The sequence below is a fragment of the Physella acuta genome, unplaced genomic scaffold, assembly GCF_028476545.2.
Source record: "Physella acuta isolate Inbredline_101_S28 unplaced genomic scaffold, ASM2847654v3 ptg000123l, whole genome shotgun sequence".
NCBI classification, from domain to species: Eukaryota; Metazoa; Mollusca; class Gastropoda; family Physidae; genus Physella; species Physella acuta.
The window spans coordinates 247,247-272,664 of NW_026731642.1; the positions used below are offsets into that span (position 1 = coordinate 247,247).

General features: G+C 40.3%; 2 protein-coding genes across 2 annotated transcripts; both read right to left on the reverse strand.

Annotated features, from left to right (window-relative positions):
• Positions 1-1,024: 1,024 nt before the first annotated feature.
• LOC131934941 (uncharacterized) lies at positions 1,025-13,515 on the reverse strand. Its single transcript, XM_059291211.1, has 5 exons — positions 13,413-13,515; positions 11,736-11,776; positions 3,566-4,676; positions 2,648-2,803; positions 1,025-1,727 (listed from the first exon to the last, which is right to left on the reverse strand). The coding sequence occupies exons 2-5, from the start codon at positions 11,773-11,775 to the stop codon at positions 1,025-1,027; spliced, it is 2,010 nt and encodes a 669-aa protein (XP_059147194.1). The 5' UTR covers position 11,776; positions 13,413-13,515.
• A 4,263-nt stretch (positions 13,516-17,778) lies between these two features.
• On the reverse strand, positions 17,779-21,269 carry LOC131934942 (uncharacterized). The gene is made up of 3 exons (XM_059291212.1): positions 20,071-21,269; positions 18,892-19,047; positions 17,779-18,424 (listed from the first exon to the last, which is right to left on the reverse strand). The coding sequence occupies exons 1-3, from the start codon at positions 21,267-21,269 to the stop codon at positions 17,779-17,781; spliced, it is 2,001 nt and encodes a 666-aa protein (XP_059147195.1).
• Positions 21,270-25,418: the final 4,149 nt, after the last annotated feature.

Genomic DNA, 25,418 nt, shown 5'->3' on the forward strand with positions numbered 1-25,418 from the left:
CTTTTTGATTATTTTATTTACCTTACTTGTGTAAATAATTTGTATAAGATTTAATTAAATATTTTAATTAAAATGTTTTTGCAATAAAAATGCTCTTGCATAAAAAGCGTTGTATTTTTTAATCAGTTAATTATTCATTAAGTTACTAGCTAATGTGCTAGTTATCATTTTCAATTTTTTAATATTCTCCAAAATTTGCATCAACATAGATCTAGGTCTAAGAAAACTCTTGTAATTTTATCCCCATGAACTTTTTGATATTTAAAATAAATATGTGGAACAGTTGTAAGCAAATCGGGTGATTTACTCAGTGCTCAGACCTGTAACTATAAGTGCTACCCCCCCCCACCTAGCTCCGCCAGTGAGTATTTTATTTCTTTTCCTGGTTTCTGTTTTTATTTTACTCAGTCAAACCACGTGAGGTGTGGACATTAGGAAGAATTCTGGTGGGCCACCAACAACAGTGTAGGGATATTAGAAAAAAGTAGTCGGATATGGCTGCTTTTTTGTTATTTTTACTAGAGGGTTTGAACACTATAGTCGATGTCTCCACCCCCCCCCCCATGTGTGTCTGCTAGTTTTTGCTTACAGCATCCAAATATTCAGCACTCAGAAAGCACTTTATATCGTGTCATAAGCCATATCACCCCCCCCCCCCCCCCCATTTACACACCTAATCTCCCATTATCCAATATTGAACCATCAAACGTTGCTCATTAACAAGATAAAACTGCCCAGTGTTTCTTCCAGACTCTTCTCTCCGGGGGGGGGGGGCACTTGAAATTTTCGGGGGGGGGGGGCGGTAGACTTTCTTCGGGGGGGGGGGCGGACACTGTTAAAAAAATATATTTTCTATATAAATTATATAAATTTCATTTCGTTCGGGGGGGGGGGGGGGGCGGTAAAATTTTTTCGGGGGGCTTCGACCCCCCCGAAGAGATGCCTGGAAGAAACTCTGCTTACAATATAGTCTCTAAAGACGCGGGCCACCGAGAGTAGTCTTTAGACAGCTCGTGACCAGTTGTCATGGTGACGGCGGACGCAGGCAGAAACAGAAGGGCATGAGGTACACGCTCTCCACGCACTCGGCCTGTCCCCGGTACAGATTGAGCCTCAGGACGCTCCCCAACACACGATACACCCACGGGCTGTTCACACCCGCCCCGGTGGCGTTCCCAACCAGGGCGTTCCCCTCCTTCGCCGGGGAGCGCTCCACCACCCCCTGGTACACGCCATCCCCAGGCTGCGTCACCACCGTCATGATATACCGCTCAGTCATGTGTTGGACCACAGGCAACATCGCAATCCGACCGCTGCTCTTCAGCTCCAGGGGCGCGCATCTGTCTCTCTCCAGACGGGTGTAGAACCTAATCTCACTCACCAACGCCTGGCTCAGCTCCGACACCTCCTTCTCCGAGATATCCACCATGGTGATGTTGCGATTGCACGCGCAGATATCGTCTGCGACCAGCGCGTGATGGCATAGTCTTTCTTTTGGAATATTCTTGAATAAACTAATCCCAGACTGGGTCAAGTCACCTCGCCCCGTTGTTGCATTAAAATAGAGAATATCTTTTAACGTTGCGTGAATATCCAAAAAAGTTGTCAGGCGTTTTCGGTTCATTTTCACGACTTTCATCAGCTTTGGGTATTTAGTTTGAAACCATCCGGGAAAGACTAGATAAAACATCGGCATTCTTTCCTCCAGCATGCCGTTGAAAGTGCTTCTAGAATGGGGAAGAAAAACAACAAAAGGCTAACATTATCACACAAAGGCCTGTATTTACGAAATTGCATATTTTAATGTATCGAAGGGAATTAAAAACTATATCTCCAACAGTGTTTCTTCCAGACTTTTTTCTACGGGGGAAGGGGGCACTTAATATTTATTTATTTTTTTGGGGGGGGGGGGGGCGGTCAACAATTTCCGGGGGAGGGTGGCGGACACTGGTAAAAATATATGTTTTCTATATAATTTCGATATAATTTCCATTTCGTTCCGGGGGGGGGGGGGGCGCAGAGTCTGGAAGAGATGCCTGGTAGAAACTCTGATTGATCTCCAACCTGATACTCTTGCTAATCTTAGAAGGTCTAGTAACTTTAAGCATGGCTCCAAACCGTATGCTAAAATTTCGTTATCGGCTGCTGTGATGTAGGCAAGTTAGGGTGGGGGCGGTAAAAAATACATAAACATATGTTTATGTATGAATATGTTGCAGTCAAAGCCAGAAGTTGGTCAACGCGCTCTTTATATCACCTTACATTGACCGGCCTATGTCCGGAATTTTTCTTTATTTCGGATATTGGCCGGCCAATGCGGTCTCACGTATATACAAGAGTAGCGGGCCTCACCATATCTCGCAAATCTGGTGTCGTGGTCGCTTATAAACAAGAGCAGCGTGTCCTGCCGTAACTCGTCAAATAGAGCCGCTATCATCGCTCATAAACAAGAGTAACTTTTCTTACCGTAACTCACCGTAATTTAACAAATCTAGCCCCATGGTCGCCCATAAACAAGAGTAACTTTTCTTACCGTAACTTACCGTATATCGCCGAATCTGGCCCCGTGGTCGCTCATAAATAATAGTAACTTGTCTTACCGTAACTCACCGTAATTTAACAAAACTTAACAAATACCGTAACTTACCGTATATCGCCAAATCTGGCCCCATGGTCGCTCATAAACAAGAAGAGCGTGTTGTGCAAGAGGTTTTGTTTGGCCAGATTTTTGAGAAAGTCGAGGTAAAGTTCATCACCAGCGCTGACGTGATTGGGGTTATCGTGAGTCAACATGGCTGCAAATCTGACCAAACGACACGCATGATTTAATTACACTTGGTTAGTACAATTTAGCTACCTTGATTACTTTTACAAGTATTACAATCGACAGACCATACATTATTACAGAAATAGTATTTGAATGCTAATAAAATAGAATGGCATTTTATGCCTCTAAATTGTAGAACTACCCGACTTCATAACTGTAACTATCTGGAGAATCATATAATTTTAAAATTAATTTTTTTTATTTTGAACTATTCCCTTACACAGTTGTAACTTGTGGGCCCAGTTTAGTCATATCTGTCCATTCTATGGGCAGTGTTTCTTCCAGACATTTTTCTCTGGGGGGGGGGGGGGGGGGGGTTGAAATTTTCGGGGGGGGGGGGGGGGCGGAGATGTCTGGAAGAAACTCTGTCTATTGGATGTCGGGTTTCATAGTTTATCAGTATCATACATATTATGTGTTTTCTGTATGTATTTATTATGTGGGTATTTAACAGAGGGGGTATAGACAGGGCGTATTTGATCACTGGGGAAACAATGACTGGGGTAATTACATTGGTCGAACAGTAGAGCTTACGTCTACTAACCCGAAAGTCTCGAGTTCGGATCCTGGGTTCGAGTCTGTATGACGTCCCTCAGTTCACCCAGCTCTTATGGGTACCTGACATACCCCTTGTGTACCGAGGTCATTGAAATAGATGAACTCTACTTCATCTACCCCATGTGTCATGGACACGAACGAAAAAAAAAAGATGAGATGATACAAACTTCTTCACGCTACCTGAATACAAAGTACGGCGTCTTGGTGGATTCATTAAACATGGCCGCCAGCTGGAGCACGTGCTCCATCAAGACGCTCACTTCCGGCTCGTCCCCCATGCACAGCATGAACTTGTCCTTCCGGTAGGTCTCCGTGTCTAGAATCAGCTCCCGCGGGTAGTAATCCACCGGCGCCTTCTTCCACCCCTTCTTATAGTAATGGAACGCCGAGTTGTTCGCTAAATCCAGAATCAAAGAGCTTCTGTATCCGGCTTTACGGAACTGACTCCATAAAAATAAATCGTTGATGGCGTCGAAGTTATCACCAAGTGTCCAGTTCCAGGACGAATCCACGTCGCTCAAAAGTTTTCCAGTGAGAAGCGGGAATATATTCGGTAAGGTGTTAACGCCGATCTTGTTGAATTTAAGGAGTTCTATAGCTTTCATTGTATGAAGAAGAAAATCTCTAGTCTTCGGCATTGAGCGATGGAAATTTTGCTTAGACACGCCGTCGATGCCAAATATAATCACGCTCATGATTTCTTTCGGCGCGTTCTGTTTTTTATGTCTTTTCAAATTCGCGTCCAATTCCGCTTCCAGTTGGGGTTTTATGCGCAGGATTTGATGAAACGACCGTGATATAATCACGTCCCTCATATTAAAACAATCCACTGATATGTAGTCTTCATCTCCGGTTAAGTTAATTGAGTTCCTAAAAAACGGACTCACCCGGATTGTTTGGATTGCCCGGTCGTCCGGACCGGTCGGGTCTCGGGCACGGGTGTAGTAACGGCAATGCTTGAAGTTGGAGATATTTTGGGTTACCATAGCGACTTTGGAGAAATTGACCATCACGATACCGTTGCCCACAGTGGTGAAGTACGGTATCTCTCCCTTACAGCGGAAGGCCGGGGTTTTTCTGAAGACATCTATCACGCTGGGGTCATACGGGTCAAGGTCAGGGAACATGCAAGCTGGCTGGGTGCTGACCGGCGGGCTGAAGGGTACGGGCCGGTAGCGCCTGGAAACGATTCTCGGCAGGGAGAAGTACAGGTAAGGTAGAGTCCACAAGAATGTCACGGTCAAGCAAAAGAGGAGGAAAAGCTTTTCGCGGTTGACTATTGTAGAAGTCCCTGACGAAATCAAATTAGGTACACATGTATATATATGTGTATATATATGTGTATATATGTGTATATATATGTGTATATATATATGTATATATATGTGTATATATATGTGTATATATATATATGTATATATATATATATATATATATATATATATATATATATATATATATATATATATATATATATATATATATATATATATATATATATGTAACTAGGTGTAGTTACCAGAGACGATAACAACGCAATAGTGCAGGTGTTAGGCTGATAACGATCACAAAGCCGCTGCGCAGTTCACAGGCTGACGTAACAGTGCAGATGGCTTATTAATCGGACTGTATGACAGAAGCGGCGTAATTAACATTCTGATGCAACGATTAGAATACGAGTACGAATACGAGTACGAATCCGATTACGAATCCGATTACGAATACGAAGGGAGATATAGGAAGGCGACGGCTGAGAACGAGTCAGTCAGTCAGTCAAGGAGTAGAAGTGTGGCAGTATCAAGTTGGTTACTGAACGTTGTAGACGTATTGTGTTAATAGGGACGATAGACATGTGCATTCGGTTATGTGAAGACTAGTGAGGACGGTTGGGGGTCAGTTGATTCATTATATTATTGTGAAGCATTTCTTTTTGATTCATGTAATAAAAGGATCAATGGTAAACCTGCATCTTCGAGTATCTATATTGTGGTCGATGTTGTGTAGACTGAGTAAATACACTCGTTAACATTTGGCACTACAAGCAAATAGACTCGTTACATTTGGCGTTGTCGAGCAGAAGATGCAACTAGACTCTGTCACATTTGGCGCTGCGAGCAGGGTGATTCAACTAGACCAGCCGCTTTAGGCACCCATTATCAACCTAGATTCAGTTCATAACTGTGGTTCGTGTGTGTGTGAATTCGGACATTCAGGAACAGTGAAAATTGAGGAACGAGGAAAATTTTTCATACACACACGGTAAGAAAGGTCTTTTCTTTTTTTACTCAAGGAATAAAAATTATAATGTCTACTCTGGACGAGAAGCAGACCCATATTGTGGTCCTGCCCAGAGAGTCCCACATTAACAAATTTTACGGGGACGGTGATCCAGCTTTAACCAACAGGTTCAGTGAAGAGGTCAAAGCGGCCTGGGCCTCGAGATACATGTCACCAGAGGAAAGATTAAGACTGCTGATGGGCAGTATAGGGGAGACGGTTAGGGCAGAGGTCAAATGCCACGATAAAACCATCCAATCAGATCCAGATAAGGTGCTGGATCTAATTATGGAGACCTATGGGGAGAGACGGTCGGGATCGCAACTGCTATCGGGTTTCGTAGGATTAAAGCAGAGAATGGCGGAGGGTGTGATGGAATATTCACACCGAATGAACAGGGCCTTTGATGCGGTAAAGGGCAAAATACCCGACATTGAAGTGCGCCTACTGAGGGACCATTTCATCGAGGGGCTAGCAACCCCCATCTTAAGGAGAGAGTTGAAAGAAGAGGTCTACAAAGACCCACAGTTGACCTTCCTTCAGGTCAGGAACTCAGCGATCCGCAGGTCCGAGGATGAGGACCAATCGAACTGTTCGGTAGACAAAGTCTCTGTGCCGGAACAGAAACAATCCCCACCCACAGGGACCGGCACGATGGAAACCATGATGGCTCAACTGTTGGCCCACCTGGATAAGGTTGACCAACGGTTGGAGAGGTTAGAAAGCAGGTCAACAGCTGAGAATCAGGGCAAAAACGGGACAAAACAGGGACGGGTTGGACAGCCGCGACCTGCCGGTCCATCGCTCCGGTGGACGGCTGACGGTCGACCAATTTGCTTGTCCTGCTCACAACCCGGACATATGGCACGGTACTGTCAGGGAAACGGTCGTCCTCTGTAAGGCAGGGCCAGGCTACAGAGGGGCGAGGTTATGGCCCAAGAAACAAAATGATGGGAGTCTGTCCCGAAATGATGATTACGATCGGGGACATCGCGGTGAAGGCAATTGTGGATACAGGCTCCCAGGTGACGACAATTACGGAAAATTTTTACACCAAATGGATGAAAGGAAAAGACCATAGGTTGAGGTCTGACACATGCATGCGCCTAACGGCAGCTAATGGACTAACCATTCCATACTGTGGTTATTTTCTGGCGGATGTCGTGGTGGCGGGACATAGGTTGAAGCAGGTTGGGGTGTTCGTTACGAAACACAACCTAGAGACAAATGTGTCAAATATACCTTGCCTGTTGGGCATGAATATTCTTGGCCGGTTGCCAGAATTTCTTACAAATATTGTCGGATCGACCACACCAGGTCGGGGATCCAAGTTGGCCAGGTTTGCCAAGACCAGAGGAAGGATATCAGTCCCGGCAAACACGGTCAAGGCAATCACATTACAAATTGGTGATAGAAGCGTGAATGGTGATGTGATGATAGAACCATGTGGCGCCGCACTGAGGGCAGGCGTCGTGTTACTGCGGACATACACATCAGCGGAAAATGGACTAGTTCAAGGATTAGTGGCAAATGTTTTGGATGAGGAAATTTTTATACCGCCTAACACTCTGGTAGGAGTACCACAGAACGTCGAGGTACAAAGGTCGGCACAGTGCATCGAACTGAGCAATACCAGCAGTAATGAAGTAACAATTAGGTCGGTCAATGTGACGGCCGAGGTGAAGAAAGAGGATGGCCGATCATATACATTCCCGGAAACTGAGGACCCAAAATTAAATGAATTACTGAATAAGTACAGGGATATATTTGCCTCGTACGAGGGTGATTTGGGTTACACGGAAGTAATAAAACACCAGATACCCTTACTACAAGACAAGCCTGTGGCGCAACCTTATCGAAGATTACCACCAAGTCACTACTCTGCGGTAAAAAAGGGAATTATTACAACCAGCACGAGCCCGTATGCGGTACCGATAGTAGTGGTAAAAAAGAAGTCAGGGGAGATAAGACTGTGTTGTGATTACCGGAAATTGAACAATATCACAAGAAGGGATGCATTCCCCTTGCCTCGTATTGATGAATGTCTTGATGCGTTGGGGGGAGCAAGATTTTTTTCTACCTTGGATTTGGCTAGCGGCTACCACCAAGTGGCCATGCACCCCAACGATCAACATAAGACTGCATTTACTTCTCCACTAGGACTGTACGAGTGGACCCGTATGCCGTTTGGTCTAACTAATGCACCTGCTACATTCCAGCGAGTAATGCAGAGTGCTATGAGTGACTTTCTATTTCAAATAATGTTGGTGTACTTGGATGATATACTAGTTTACTCAAAAACTTGGGAGGACCATCTAGAAAGATTAGAACAAAGGTTTCTCCGTCTTAGAGACATAGGAGTAAAGCTGAACCCAGACAAATGCTGCTTCGGTCTGAAATCGGTACGTTTTTTGGGTTATGTGATTTCGTCGGATGGCATCGCCACTGACCCAGATAAAATTGCAGCTGTTAAAGAATGGAAACAGCCAACAACCACAGTAGAGGTCAGATTATTCTTGGGCTTTGCTTCCTATTATAGAAAATTTGTACCTGGTTTTGCAAAAATTGCCGCACCGTTGCATGACTTGGTAAACAAAATGACAAAGAAACACAGTAAGGAGAAAAAGAAAGGCAAAACACAACTGATAGGTGAATTATGGACTGAGGAATGCCTGAACTCGTTTAAGCTACTGAAAAAGGCTTTGACAGAGGCGCCGATATTAGGATACGCAGACTTTGACAAACCATTTCGGCTAGAAATTGACGCCAGCTCTAAAGGTCTGGGAGCTGTACTATCACAACAACAAAAGCAAGGTTTCAGGGTTATTGCGTATGCCAGTCGAGCTCTAAAGGAATCAGAGAAGAACATGACAAATTACAGCGCCATGAAACTAGAACTTTTGACATTAAAATGGGCTGTGGCTGAAAAATTCAGGGACTATCTATTAGGTGCTAAATGTATGGTATACACTGACAATAACCCCCTCAGTCACCTAAAGACAGCAAAGTTGGGATCCATCGAACAGCGATGGGCAGCAGAATTGGCACTCTTTGACCTGGAGATAAAATATCGCCCGGGGCGGTCCAATGGCAATGCGGACGCCTTATCAAGGAATCCTTACGAGAGACCGGGCGATGAGGAAGAAACGCTGACAGGAATATGTGAGGTCAAAGCGTCAACAGATATCCCTCACGGGGTGCAAGTGATGCAAAACGGGCAGACCGGGGTGGAGCACATATCCACAGAGCCCGGACATATGGACATTAGTGATTTTAATTGCCTTAATCACAAAGAGATAAGAGATGCCCAGAGAACGGATAGTGGCTTACAGCCGCTGTTGAAACACGTCCAGGAACAAAAATTCCCAAGAAGAAGGGAAAGAGAACAGTTTGGTCGGGAAACAAAGAAACTACTGAGTCAGTGGGACCGTCTCAGTATAAAGGATGGTGTTCTCATGCGGAGAATTCATGACCAAATAGATGGGACAATACACCAGGTGGTGGTGCCTGGACAGTTACGAGAAGAAGTGCTAAGGTTGGCACATGACAGGGCAGGACACCAGGGTCAGGACAGGACGCACAAAATATTACGACGGAGGTGTTACTGGCCCAATATGGAGATGGAGGTCAAACGCCATTGTGAGTCTTGTGTGAGGTGTCAGCATGCGAAAATGCCAGTGGTTAAAATGAGACAGCCATCAGGACACTTACTGGCGACAAAACCACTAGAGATTGTGGCTATGGACTTTACGTCGTTGGAGCAATCATCGGATGGGACGGAACATGTGTTGGTAATGACTGATGTATTCACCAAATGGACTGTTGCGGTGCCCACACGAGATCAGACGGCCAAAACAGTGGCAAAGGTCTTAATAGAACATTGGTTCATCAAATATGGCATACCAAGACAATTACACTCTGACCAAGGAAGGGCCTTTGAGTCAGAAGTAATTAACCAACTGTGCAGCCACTACGGGATCAACAAATCTAGAACAACCACATTTAATCCGAAAGGAAACGGACAGTGCGAGCGGTTCAACCGCAGCATGCATGATTTGCTGCGTACTCTAGAACCTGAACAGAAAAAACGTTGGCCTGATTTTCTCCCAGAGTTGGTATATCTATATAACTGCACCCCCCATGCCACAACCGGCTTTTCGCCACACATGTTATTGTTCGGACGGGAGGCTCGACTCCCTCTTGACTTGTTCCTAGGAAAAAAGGAGAGTATGACTGGCTCATACACCACACTAGAATATGTGAATGAACATATGAGACGAATTAGAGAAATGTACAAGGTGGTACAGGAAAGACTAGAACATGAAGCACGGCGAAGGGAACCGCCGGTACAGACAAAGGACCCGCCACTCAAACTGAACGACAGGGTATTACTGCGTAGCCACCCGTTAGGCAGAAACAAAATCCACGACCTCTGGGGACAGGAGATATGGCAAGTCGTGGAGATGCCTAAAATAGCCGGTGGCCCCTTTAAGATAAGACCCACCAATCACACCAAACCGGATCGGTGGGCGAATATTGCTCAATTAAAGAAATATTGGCATCGGCAAGAGGAGCATTTACACACAAAGAAACCTAAGACAATTAGGGAACCGGAAACTACAACGGAAATTCTCATACCCATCCCGGAACCATGTCACCATCAACAGAACAACAGCGATACACATGTGGAGGATAACGGCAACAATGAGAATCCCGATCCTCCCAGAAGCAGAGAGACAGTAGACCATCAGATAAGTGGTCCGCGGAGAAGTTTGAGAAACAGAAAGAATACGAAATTTTTCGTCAGCAACCATCAATTCTTTCATGGTCGCGCTGGTATGAGAACAGACTGTTCAAAAAGTTATAAAAGTGAACTGGTGAAGGCACCAAACGAAAAAAGGTGGATGTGAATTCTAGAACTGCCTTGTGTCTGAGGAATATGATGTAGACACATTTGATATGTGAAATAGGGATAACTGTCAATCTTTTACGAATGTGACGACATTGACAGTGAATGGAACAATAAATTTTTTTACGATGGTGCGATTGACATTTAAGAAGTGCACCTACCAAGCGTTGTTTGTGGTTGAAAACACACAAAAAAAGGCGGCGGTGGATGTAACTAGGTGTAGTTACCAGAGACGATAACAACGCAATAGTGCAGGTGTTAGGCTGATAACGATCACAAAGCCGCTGCGCAGTTCACAGGCTGACGTAACAGTGCAGATGGCTTATTAATCGGACTGTATGACAGAAGCGGCGTAATTAACATTCTGATGCAACGATTAGAATACGAGTACGAATACGAGTACGAATCCGATTACGAATCCGATTACGAATACGAAGGGAGATATAGTAAGGCGACGGCTGAGAACGAGTCAGTCAGTCAGTCAAGGAGTAGAAGTGTGGCAGTATCAAGTTGGTTACTGAACGTTGTAGACGTATTGTGTTAATAGGGACGATAGACATGTGCATTCGGTTATGTGAAGACTAGTGAGGACGGTTGGGGGTCAGTTGATTCATTATATTATTGTGAAGCATTTCTTTTTGATTCATGTAATAAAAGGATCAATGGTAAACCTGCATCTTCGAGTATCTATATTGTGGTCGATGTTGTGTAGACTGAGTAAATACACTCGTTAACATTTGGCACTACAAGCAAATAGACTCGTTACATTTGGCGTTGTCGAGCAGAAGATGCAACTAGACTCGGTCACACATATATATATATATATATATATATATATATATATATATATATATATATATATATATACATAGCCGTACACACACATACTCATACACATACTCATATACATATACATATATATATATATACATACGCATACACATACGCATACACATACACATATATATGAAAAATATAAATGAAAAAAAAATAGAATAAGGGGTGACACCAAACCAAAAATGCGCCATGTCGACACTCTCAATTACAGCACCGAGTGACACCAGACCTTTTGACGACATTGAGCGAAACATAAATCAAAGACCGCACATAAAAAGGTCTACGTTTAAAGTGTAACGACGTTATGAAAACACAACAACAACTTACGACATATTTGACTGATGCGGCATTTATTAAACGAAACCATCCTGAAATGGAAAAAAAGTCATATTACAAAATTTTATGTGGCGAAAATGATGAAAAAGAAGTTTTTATGTACAGTGAGTGTTGGTATAGCATTTCTAGTGGAGCTAGGCTATAGAAATATAGAAGACAAAACCGTTCGATTTTTGACCAAACACAAACACGGCATGGTCGAGTCGGTAAAGCTCATGGTTGTTAAACCGAAAGTTTTGAGTTCGAACCCTCGGGCAGATGAGGCTCGTTAGCTGGGGATAGCCACTCTTCTAGGAGAGCCTACTCCATTATCAAACAACCTTGTAGTTTGTTCTTGGTTGGACAAAGGCTAAGGAAGCGAATTCAAAAAGAAAATTTGTTCATTCGAAAAGAATAAGTTTATTTTGAAATCGCATCGATCATATAGCAGCAGCTGATTTGATTTCAGGCATCTTTTTGATGAACGTCTTCTAACCCCCCCCCCCCCCCAAGCCAACGAAATTACTAGAATTTATATGGAAAAAATTATTTTAATTGTGTCTCTCTCCCCCCCCCCCTCCTCCATAATATACATTATGCCATGTTTATTTCTGATTTCATTGAGTAGATTAAAAAACAAGTTTTTATGGCTTTAAAAAAATTGTTTAGTTACCAAAAATACTAAAATCATCGAGTAGAAAAGCTTTTGTTAACACATTTAATGAAGTAACACCGCATACGATTTTCGGAATATCAACAGGAGGCAGAGGCGTCGCGAGGCGGGGGCGGGGGGTGCGGACCGCACCGGTTGACACCATTTAGGGGGTGACTCCTGCTAAACCGAAAAGTCTCGAGTTCGAACCCTCGGGCAGATGAGGCTCGTAAGCTGGGGACAGTCACTCTTCTAGGAGAGACAACTCCAAAATTAAACAACTGCTGCCTTGTAGTTTGTTCTTGGTTGGACAAAGGCTATGGAAGCCAATCCAAAAAGAAAAGCAGGCAGAAATCGGAGTCAATAGCCTCAATGGCGCAAAACTAGTTGACACGTAACGCTTAATTGTGTTGGAGGCGTGGTCGAGTCAGCAAAAAGCTCATGGTTGATAAATTCGAACAAAGTCTCGAGTTCAAACCTAGTGGCAGATAAATCTCGATCCGCTTCAACACTAATAATTAAGAACGAAGAAGAAGAAGAAGGGGGTGACACCAAAAGAAAATTGCAAAAATTGCAAAATGTATAGAAGAAAACTGCATTTTTACCAATTCAGTTAATAAATAACTAGAGTTAAAAGGCCGACAATACATGCACACACACACACACACACACACTCACGTACACAAAAACACACACACACATGTATATATATATATATATATATATATATATATATATATATATATATATATATATATATATATATATATATAAATAAATAAATATATATATGTGTGTGTGTGTGTGCGTGCGTGCGTGCGTGTGTGTGTGTGTGTGTGTGTGTGTCACAATGAAGTGCCGCACCGGGTGACACACGGCCTAGCGACGCCACTGACTGGAGGATTCAAGACTAGGCTAGATCTAGATCTATTCCTGCTGGAGACCACAGGTATAAACCTGAGCTAACAAACCCAGTCAGCAATCTAATCCTAACCATGATACAACGATAATGTTTTGTGAATCAGGTAAAATACTACCTTGATTTATTAAGTCAGAAAACAAATGTATTCATTGAACATACTTCGAGTGATTTGATTAGAACTGTCAATTTTAATTTAGCTTAGCATCGTAACATTAAACCCATTCGCTGAAGAGCTCAATATTGTGTTTTTATGTTCAAAATGTGTGTAGTCGTAAATACCTTTTGCAAAAATATATACTTTGGCGCGATGTTGGTGCGCAAACGTTCAAATACGTAAGACGTATGGCATGTCTCTCCAAGAGACGCAACCGCGTAAATCTCGCTTGGTTGCGTCCCTTATTTTGTCACTACCTTAGCCTTTGGTCGTGAGGTTTGTCTACTTGTGTTTATATGACCAGAGGCGTAGCGAGGGGTGGGGGGGGGACGGACGACATATGTCCCCGGGCGCCGACTTTAGGGGGGCGCCAAAATGGGTTGGAAAAACAAATTGAAAGCTTGAGGGGGCGGTGTGTAAATCAAAAGTTCGAGGGGGGGGGGGTGCAAATCGAAAGTTTGTCCCCGGGCGCCGGGAAGGGTCGCTACGCCTCTGTATGTGACCAGTTGTTTTTATTTTTTATAACTTAAAGAAAAGAAACAAATACATGCTGTAGTTGCTAGCATATTTTTAATAAGAATTATTGTCTCTCTCATAGATTCTGATATTGCAGGCCATGATTAAAAACCTTTAATAAAGCCGTTTTAATTGAAAATAAATATTTTTTTTTCATCTTCACTTTAATTTTGGGACATGAAGCTCAATCTTTTGACAAAATACAATGACTTACTTACTTGACTTGGTCCTCTTTGCACCTTATGGAGCATAGGGCCTCCACCATTTCCCTCCATTTCTTCCTATCCTCGGCTAGTATTTTTGACAAAATACCGTAGTAGAAAACAATAACCCCATTTTAGAAATATTTTAATCTTCAGGTTTAGAAAGAAAAATCAATAGTGTTGTGTATAATATAAGTAAACCGTTTTAATTGAACGAAAGTCGGCCTACATGTTAGAAAGAAGTATCATTCCTCAGATGATGCCGTTTAGCTGGGGACAGCAACCCTCTAAATTCTAGAAGAAGAAACTCAAACATCAACTGTTCTTGGGTGAACAAAGACATGAAAGCAAAGCAACGGGCTACGTCAGAGGCGTAGCGAAAATTCCCGGCGCCCGGGACAAACTTTCAATTTGGCACCCTCTCCCCTTTTATTTTTATAAAACAAAACTGCAGCTAAAATGAGCTTTTAAATTTTTTCTACCTATTTTGGCGCCCCCTAGGGTCGGCGCTCGGGGACATATGTACCCTCCGCCCCCCCCCCCCTCGCTTCGCCTCTGGGCTTTGTAATACTTTATTGTGTTAAAGGATATCCCTTTATGTGTGCTATAATGCTGAAAAAAATGCTGCTGCACATGTTTATGTATTGAGAGTTAAGATGAAACAATATTAAGAACGACAAAGAGTAAAAAGGCGAAACAGCACTAAAACCTCTCTAGTTATTGCAAAAAAGACGAAATAATTAACATTTTTAAAGCGACACAAGCCTATGTAAAAAGATGGAACAATGTTAATGGTAAAAATAAACAAAAACGGAACAATATTTAAACATTAAAAAAAAAAAACAAATAAATTTAAAAAAAAACAACTCTACAATAAATACCATTTTTTCTCCACGACAGAGGTTCCTGCATTGTTTGATTTAAAAACATTTTTTTTTATTCATTTACAAATATAGCTAAACTGATAATCAAATAAAGTTAAATAAACCGGGAGTGATCTCCCCTAAACTTTCTCGAATATTCTTATATAAAATAACAGGGGATGGGAACTCGGGCTATAGACATGATTTTTAATCCATTTTAAATACTTAAAGTTTTAAAAATAGAATAAAATCTCGTAGACAAATTAATTGCACACCAAGTGAACGCCAAATAAAAAAGAGCATAATAGTGCGCAATATTATTAGTACTTTTAAAATTTACATTAGTTTTTTGAGAAATCGGAAGTAGCGTAAATTACTACTTCCAGTCAACGGAAATTACTCAAAATGTAACAGAAGGTAGAGAATTAGATCTTTTACTTACATTTGAAATTTTATTTATCTATCTGAAATAGTACTCAAGTTATAGGCTTTTGAAAAATTCAAAGTAGGAAAAGTACCACTTCCGGTTATCGGAAATCGCTCAAAAGTTGATACGGATCTACGATTTTGATAAAATACTTATATATGAAATTTCATCAACCTAGCTGTAACGGTACTCAAGTTATCGTGTTTACACACGGACAGACAGACAGACACACAGACATACGGACAGTACTAATAATATTGCGCACTATTATGCACTTTTTTATTTGGCGTTCACTTGGTGTGCAATCTTTTGTCTACGAGATTTTATTCTATTTTTAAAACTTTAAGTATTTAAAATGGATTAAAAATCACATCTATAGCCCGAGTTCTCATCCCCCGTTGTTTTATATAAGAATATTCGAGAAAGTTTAGGGGAGATCACTCACGGTTTATTTTCAAAGCAGTGCTATAAAGCCGGTATATTGTGTTTAAAAAAACTATTTTGTGTGAATTATTATAGACATAAAGCTGATTAGATATTTAAAAAGATTGATGTTTTTAAAAAAATGCTTTTTACTTTCTCGTATATACGAAGTATAGAGAAAGTCTTGTAATCGTGCAAAAAAAAAAAATCGAGATTGTTGCAAATCTCGACGTTTTACATCTCACTGATACGGAAAAACATAATTTTGCAATCTTGTCCGTATGTCTGTGTGTCTGTGTGTGTGTGTGTGTGTGTGTCCGTGTGTAAACACGATAACTTGAGTACCGTTACAGCTAGGTTGATGAAATTTCATATACAAGTATTTTATCAAAATCGTAGATTCGTATCAACTTTTGAGCGATTTCGGATAACCGGAAGTGGTACTTTTTCTACTTTGAATTTTTCAAAAGCCTATAACTTGAGTACTATTTCAGATAGATAAATGAAATTTGATATGTAAGTAAAAGATCTAATTCTCTACCTTCTGTCAAATTTTGAGAATTTTTCGTTGACCGCTACTTCCGATTTCTCAAAAAACTAATGTAAATTTTAAAAGTACTAATAATATTGCGCACTATTATGCGCTTTTTTATTCGCGTTCACTTGGTGTGCAATTAATTTGTCTACGAGATTTTATTCTATTTTTAAAACTTTAAGTATTTAAAATGGATTAAAAATCATGTCTATAGCCCGAGTTCCCATCCCCTGTTATTTTATATAAGAATATTCGAGAAAGTTTAGGGGAGATCACTCCCGGTTTATTTATATTGTGACTTAATTTTAGGTAGGCGAAAGGGGGGGGGGTCTAGCTTTTTTTGCGGACATGACGATAGGAAGGAGAAAGGTACGCACGCACAAACGCACGCATACACGCATTCACACACATACACATTCACACGCACGCACGCACGCATATATATATATATATATATATATATATATATATATATATATATATATATATACATATATATATATATAAATATATATATATATATATATATATATATATATATATATATATATATATATATATATATATATATATATATATATATATTTATACAAAGTGCAAAAATGAAAGCCATTGGTATTAAGTTTTGGCATCATAAAGTAATGCTAATTATTAGTAAACATGGAATGTAAAATATTGACAAGTACCGTCTCTTTTGTATGATTTATACAACAATAGTGATAAAGAGGCATACATTGAGCCACTGGAAATTTAACAACATATCCAAAAAGCGGCACTACAATTCATCGGCTGTGGAAAAAGAAAGAACGCACGATAAGAGTTTGGCTTGTGAAAGCATAGACTACGTCCATAGTTTCTTTTACATGTATACAATGGTTATAAAATATACACATTTTAAAATGGCCAAAATTAATTTAGAAAAATATCAGTCTAACTTCAGATTGAATTCAGTTCACAAAATTGCAGATTAATTAAATAAAGACGTTTGGTACAGAGGCGTAGCGACCCTTCCCGGCGCCCGGGTACAACCTTTCAATTGTCAATTTGCACCCCTTTCAAACTTTCAATTTGCATCCCCCCTCAAACGTTTGATTTGCACCCCCCCCCAAACTTACAATTTGCACCCCCCCCCCCCATATATTTTTTTATATTTATAATGCAAATCTGCAGCTAAAATGAGATTTTTATTTGTTCCTAACCCATTTGGCGCCCCCTTAGGTAGGCGCCAGGGGACATATGTCCCACCCCCCCTCCCCACCACCACCCCCCTCGCTACGCCTCTGGTTTGGTAACAAGTATGTATTCGGATATAATTGGAATAGTTTTAAAGTAACAAGTAGCCAAAATCTTGAATTGAATTTTATCCGCGTTTTCTTTTGCAGTAACAGAACGGTCGTAATTTGGGGTCACTGATACACTCCGCCTGACCCCTGTAGAGGTTGAGTCTCGTGACGTCACTCGTACCCACCACCTCGTTGTGGTCGTTGATTGTTACAATACCTTCATAGATGGCGCTGTTTGGCTCGGTCAGTACGGTGACCTGGTATCGTTTGGACCCGGAACTGTCGGGTTGGACTGCTATGAGGTTTGTGACTTGTTTTAAGTGTAACGTGGAGCAGCGAGCCCTTAGTTTTCCTGTAATGTAGTCGTTCACTCGCACGACAAGTTTTCGGCCGAGAAACTCAGTCAACGTTGAGGTTATTTCAGCTTTTGAAAAACCGTTGCAGACGCAGTGCTCGACTGGAATCAGCGCGTGCTGGCACGTGCGTCCTTCTGGAATCTCTTTGAACAAGCTGATCCTAGGCTGGTTGAGACTTCCTTTCCCGGCCTCTGCTTTAAAGTACAGCAGGTCAATCAAAGTCTCGTAGACGTCCGTGTGGGTCGTCAGACGATGTTGGTTGGTTTTCACAACTTCCATCAGCTGCGGGTATTTGGTATGGAACCACGGCGGGAACACGAGGAACATTAAAGGCATTCGGCCTTCTAGCATGCCGTTGTAAGTTGACCTGTGTGGGGTCACAAGACCATTTGTAAAATGAAAAAAAACAGCTCATATACGGGCCTATATTATAGAATGGTGTGAGAGAGAGAAAATAAAACATCCATAAGGTGAAGTTATTTTAATGAAGTGTATTCTATAGACTAGAGGGACGTGAGTTAATTTAAAAAAAAAATATTTATATACGGCATAAATCTTATTAATAAATTATACCAAATATTAGAAAACTCCAAAAGTCTATGAAGCAAATCCAGAAACAACCGAGGGCTGAATATGGCTTGTAAGTCTCGGTCTCTTCCACTTCAAATTCGAAATCTTGTTAGACAGGGAGATAGGCGAAAACGAGAACTTGGTGACTTACTTTTTAAAACTTACAAGTCCTATTCAGAGCCTGCCCATCATACACCTCATAACATATTGACTCGTAATACCAAATTATATTGGAGGAAATCGACCCCGATAATCCCATATTACCTTATGGCCCCGAACCTGGGCCCGTGGTCACTGAAGAAGACAAGCACCGTGTTGTTTAGAACTTTCTTGTCCACCAAAGTTTGTAAAAATTGGAAATAAAGTTCATCAGCAGCGCTGGCTCTGTTCTCATCGTCGTGGGTCAAGCGGGCTGAGAAACTGGTGGAAAAAATTGATTGAATGAAATCACAGGGTGTGGGTTTCTATGAATGAATGAAATAACAGGGTGTGAGTTTCTATGAATGAAATCGCAGGGTGTGAGTTTCTATGAATGAAATAACAGGGTGTGTGTTTCTATTAATGAAATCACAGGGTGTGAAAGAATGAATGAATGAAATTACTGATCGTGTTTCAAGCAGTCTGAGAAACCGATGAAAAAATGTACATTGAAGTAATGCAGATCAATCACGATAATCAAACTGTATTTGTTATAGATAAAAAAGCATTTTACTTCTGGTTAATAGTCCCGTCTATATGATCCGAATTAATTGATACAAATAATGAGTAGTCCATAAATGGTGTCACGAAATATGAACATATTTTCTACTCCAACCCATATTGTTGCGTGTTTTTCAAAAATCACCGGAGCCCCCATCCTCAAATTGTAACACATAGCTCCCCCGTCGCGGAAATAACCATCATTCAACGTAAATAGGCTATTTTAAATTTAAAAAAAAACAACATTTGTCATATCAAATTTATATAAAATCTACAATTCTTTACATACCTAACCTTTTTGTACATGCTAGCCAATTATATCTGGTAGTTGTGACAATTGTCGTAACGGTAACATAACGTGACAAAACTATCCACCGCGAGTTGTATTTAAACATCACTGATCCCGGACAAGCCCCCCAGATTGACGCAAAGGAAACATTTTGGCAAGCTAATCTACAATACAATTTTTAACTCCTTATATCGTGTTTTTTCCATGTTATTTTGGTCGTATGAATATGTACCTTCACACGCCCAGTTTCAACACGCAATTAATTGTCTGTTTATGCTAGTTTTATAATATTGATATATTCTGTAAAAAAAATAGATTTAGTAAGGTGTCAACAGAAAATCATTTTAGAGATCTCTTCCTGTCTAATGAAGCAATAAATATTATTTTGAAAATGCTATTCTTTTTGTTTTATTTCAACGAGAACCACTCTTGCTTTATTATACTTAGCAACAAACCTGTAAGTAAAGTACGGCTCTGTTTTGGAGTTGTTGAACAAAGACGCTAGCTGGACCCAGTAGTCGGTCAACAGGCGGATGTCCGGGACGTCACCGATACAGTTGCTGTTTTTTCTCATCATGCGGTCCTTCTCTGAATCAACCACAACCTCCCGGAAGTAGTAATCCACTGGAGGGTTGGTCCATCCTTTCTTCTGGTAATGAAAAGCCGTTATCTGCGTCATGTCTAAGAACATCCCAGTTCTGTATCCGGCATTACCGTAAGCACTCCACAAAAAGGCGTGGTTCACATTATCCATAGGCATATCCCATGAATAATTTAGTTTCACTAGCGATTCTTCGTTGCTTCCGGTAAGTAGACCAACCACGTTAGGGAACGTGTTCTGTCCGAATTTATTATGTTTGTACAACTCAACAGCTTTCATAGTTTCTAGAAGAAAGTTTCTCGTCTTCGGCATGGCACGCTGGAAATTGTTTTTGGACATGGCATCAATCCCCACCATCATGACGCTCAAAGTTTCTTTGGGTGCGTGGAGCTCAACGTGTGCCTCATACTTGGCTTTTAATTCAGACTCGAGGTTCGGTTTTTTACGGATAAATGTCAAGTACGATCTGGATATAACTCGGCTATATTTTGTGTAACATACAACAACAACGTAATCATGGGTGACTTTTATGGAGTGAGTAAAATACGGACTGGTGTAAATCAGTTTTGTTTTCGAATCACTTTTATCCACGTCTCGAACTCGAGCCTCGTACCTACAACGCCTGAAAGTAGACCTGGTGAAAAATAAGTCTCGAACTTTGGTGTGGTTGATGAATATCGTGTCGTCTTGTGCGTACACAAGGTGTGGCGTCTGACTTGAGCAGTCGATGGGTGGGAATTTTTTGGTGATATTCTGCAGGACTTTATCGAATGGATCAACTACCGGGAAATCACAACTTGTAACGCTACTAGCATTAGCTTGTTGCAGTTCTATTGAATTGTTTTGTAAAACTAACTGACTCTCGTTGATAGTCTTCCCTAAAGATGAGTCTAGTGTTGTCATTGTCAGATTTTTCTCATTTGACGCATGAGTTAAGTTCGTCTGCACTGCTCCGGTATATGAACCTGGCTGGGGAATGTACGTCGAGTTGTGCGACAAGTCACCAATGTGAGTTGTGTTTATCCCTGGTTCAAATCCCTTCCTGTGGAACATGTGTACACCCGAAGAAGAGGTCACGTACATGTATCCCAAAAATACCACAGTAATCCAAACCAATAGGAAAGTCAGGCATTTTTTTAACACTTGAGGCTTCCGATCACCAACTACAGAAAAAAAAGATTTTTAGGGAAATATTTTGATCCGTGTTACCATACAAGAACAAATGAATAGAACTGGAAAAAAAAACAAGATTTAATCTAATACAATCTTGTGGATTAAGTATGTATTTTTCTTTCTTTATTATAATGTTCAAATGGGGTTTCTCCAACAGAGCTAGGCATCATATGTCAATATGTTATATGCTATACGCCCATATACTCTGATTTCAGAAGCTTTTGTATTCAGTATGACGTATTTTTCGTTCTTTATTATAATATTTGAAGGGATTTCCTCGAGCAGAGCTATGAAATGAATGTCTCTATCTGTAATGCGCAATACACCTATTTACTATGATTTTATCCTGCCCTTTCTATTTGTATTAGCTTCCATAACCTTTGTCAAACCAAGAGCAAACTACACGCAAATACTGTTTGATAATAGAGATATCTTCCCTCGATGTGTTGCTAACATGAACCAAATGCTCTAGTTTCAAACTCGGGTTTTCGGAGTTTCATATGCACTCCGCCCCCCCCCCCCCCACCCCTCCCGCTCCACCGATTACGCATGCCTAGCATGTCATTTGACACATGTGTTTTGAATCACCACGCTGACAAAAACATAACCAAATACATACTTGCATAGAGCTTATTAAAAAAAAAAACACTTGAATTAACACAAACCAGATAAACGTATATTGTAGAACACATCCACAATTTACTTACTAAAACATGTTGCGAGTTTCTGGACCTGTTCTGTTGGCATTGCAGTCAGCTTAAAATGCAATAAAACTACATGTATTTTTAGTGTTTAAAAATGGAATTTATATAGAAAACATATACTTTTACCAGTGTTCGCCCCCCTCCCCCCTTTAAAATATTAAGTGCCCCTCCACCCCACCCCCCGGAGAGAAAAGTTAGGAAGAAACACTGGTTACAACATATATTCTAAAACGTTTAAAATTTCCTTACCAAAGTAGATAATGTTATATATATATATATATATATATATATATATATATATATAGTCCATATATATAGCCTATATATATAGGCTCTATATATGCTATATATATATACATACATATATATATATATATGTACATATATATATATATATATATATATATATATATATATATATATATATATATATATATATATATATATATACTTTAAATATGTTATCGTTTCCAATCGTATTTTTTAAATCTTTAATTTGTCCATCAAATAAATGAAGCCATAAAATAATTTGCTGAGAAATATGCTGACGTAGATAATCTTAAATGAATAAATAAACTCACCAATATAAGAATTAGTAGGAGCACACCGCCGCTAATGGGTGTGTTACTTGTGTGTGTGATATAGACTTACATACCTCTGATGGCTGTTGTACTCCGGCTGTTGAGTCGAGCGCAGCATTAAACAAATCACCATATCCCAGTATTTTATTTTCTGCTCTGTTTCAACCCACGGAAGAGTCTGTTGAAATGTTTTATTAAATACCTCTAGACATCGAATTACATTAAGAAATCTCTTCAGCATGCCAATATATTAGCTTACCTCATGTCAGACGCAGCTAAAATAAATTTTAACGCCACCAGTTCTTTTCAATAACATTTTCTATACAACACGGGTATACAGCGTGCTTTCACTCAGATAAAAGGAAATAAAAAATTCAAGTCGTTTTAGAAAACTTGTAAACCTTTTTATACTGGATCTGTAGTTCCGCTTTCTTATGGCCCCTGTGAGATTAAAAGTTCAATGCCTTTTAATTCTTCTTCACAAGAGTCCTAGAAATAGTGAATGGAATCATTCTCATTACGAAGGCATTTACTTAGAAGTAGGGTAATGCTCAACTTTAAAAAAAAAATCTTGGTGTTTTTCTATTTTTGTAAATCGTGTCAAACCTATTTCTATAGAAAGATTTTTTAAAATTACATTTTTATTGAAAATTAGATTTGAAGTCAAGACTTAAAAAAAAAACTGCCAGATTTCTCTATTTGTTGTTCGTAAATGGAAACACGGTGTAGCACAGACCTTTTGTATAACGAACGATATAAAGTAATATTTGTAATTTTTGTTTGTGAGCAGTGGAGTAGCTACCGTAAAGCTAGCAAAGCATAGGGGCCCAAGGCAAATAGGGGCCATTTTTCGAAAGTGTGAGGGGGGGGGGTGCAAATCGAAAGTCTGAGGGGGGTGGGGTGCAAATCGAAAGTTTGAGGGGGCGTGCAAATCGAAAGTCTGAGGGCGGGGGGGGGGGGGGCGGGGGGGGGGGTGCGTGCAAGTCGAAAGTTTGTACCCGGTCGCCCGGAAGGGTCGCTACGCCTCTGATGGACCCACTAACACTTTTTGCATAGGGGCCCAAAAATCCTAGCTACGCCACTGTTTGTGAGATGTTTATGTGTGCGGTAGTTGTATGGGGTAGTTTTGTGTAGTAGATGCGTGTACTTGTAATGAATAATAGTTTTGTGTAATAGTTGTATTTACTAGATCTGTGTAGTTGTTGAGTGTAGAGGTTGTGTGCGGTTGTTATGTGTAGTAGTTGTGTGTACTAGTTGTGTGTCGTTTAAAGTTTTACAAATGAAAATCGAATTGGCAGATAATTATCATTATTTTAGCTGAAAAATACCAATAACTAAAAAAAATAAAAATAAAAAATAAAAATCTAAAAACCTTTAAAATATCAAATGTTTAAACATTACAAAAAATTAAATAGAATGGAATGAATACCCATTGGTAATAAAAAGGTGGGTATCTAGAATGTGCCAGCGGAAGTCTCGATGGACCAACTCTACTACACTGTTAACTAGTAACTGTTTTTGTCTTCATTGTTTTAACCTTTTAAAAGTGTGTAGTTACACGGTTCTTTAATGGCCTTGTCAGGTGTGTAAAACATGACCCATGGGTGATGTGTAAAACATGACCCATGGGAGATGTGTAAAACATGACCCATGGGTGATGTGTAAAACATGACCCATGGGTGATTGCAATTAGACAATTACCTGATATGATGGACAAGCCACAGAAACCAGCAAAGTTGACTTATCGTGAAGTTGACTTACCGCGAAGGTGACTTATCACGAAGATAACTAACCGCGAAGTTGAATTACCGCTAAGATGACTTACCTCGAAGGTGACTTACCGCGAAGGTGACTTATCGCGAAGATAACTAACCGCGAAGTTGACTTACCGCGAAGTTGATTTACCGCGAAGTTGACTTACCGCAAATTTGACTTACCCGCGAAGTTGACAAGCCAACAGTTCAAACCCTGTAACAAATTGAAAAGAACTCCTCCGACCCTGCTGTGTGGCAATACATTTTACCCGGTGTTCGAATGTTACGCTATGTCTCGGCACCAACTGAAGCCACATACGACCTTCAATGTTAGCTACACTTTATTAATTTAACCTTTTTACACGCAGTCTTTCCATGTACTGTCGGCTTACATATGAATATATATATATATATATATATATATATATATATATATATATATATATATATATATATATATATATATATATGTGTGTGTGTGTGTGTGTGTATTCTACATATACATATACATATATATATATATATATATATATATATATATATATATATATATATATATATATATATATATATATATATTATTTTTTTTTTTTTAAAATTTCTTTATGTCTAATATTTAAATATATGGCCTACATATGTAGGCCTACATACGAATAGGAACTCAAGCTATCAAAAGTCGCTGAAAAGACCAAGAGAACGATTGAATGTGGACTACTGGGCAAGCAAATAAATGGCATAATTAAATCACTTGAGTTTTGTGGGGCCTGATCGGGTCTATACAAGACAAATATGGTTGTAGATGTCGCTGGTATTCTGGGTTTGAAGGATGTGGGATGGGTTCTGGTGTGGTGCAATACCTTCCATCTACGGCAGGTGGGTGTATGAATGAGGTTGTGAAACTATTTCGATAGGTCGGATTATTGCGTAACACGCAGCTTTTGACTAGGGTAGTGTTAATTCCTTTTTTTTTTGCGTTGGATGGAAAAGGGT

Excerpts from the sequence above, each read along its gene's own strand:
- LOC131934941 (XM_059291211.1), bottom strand. The coding sequence starts at position 11,775 with ATGGTTTCGTTTAATAAATGCCGCATCAGTCAAATATGTC. Across the intron at positions 4,677-11,735 it reads CCGCATCAGTCAAATATGTC|GGACTTCTACAATAGTCAAC; the intron begins GTAAGTTGTTGT and ends TGATTTCGTCAG. Across the intron at positions 1,728-2,647 it reads GCCAGATTTGGCGATATACG|AAGCACTTTCAACGGCATGC; the intron begins GTAAGTTACGGT and ends TCCCCATTCTAG.
- LOC131934942 (XM_059291212.1), bottom strand. The coding sequence starts at position 21,269 with ATGTTCCACAGGAAGGGATTTGAACCAGGGATAAACACAACTCACATT. Across the intron at positions 19,048-20,070 it reads GAGCCGTACTTTACTTACAG|TTTCTCAGCCCGCTTGACCC; the intron begins GTTTGTTGCTAA and ends TTTTTCCACCAG. Across the intron at positions 18,425-18,891 it reads CCCAGGTTCGGGGCCATAAG|GTCAACTTACAACGGCATGC; the intron begins GTAATATGGGAT and ends GACCCCACACAG.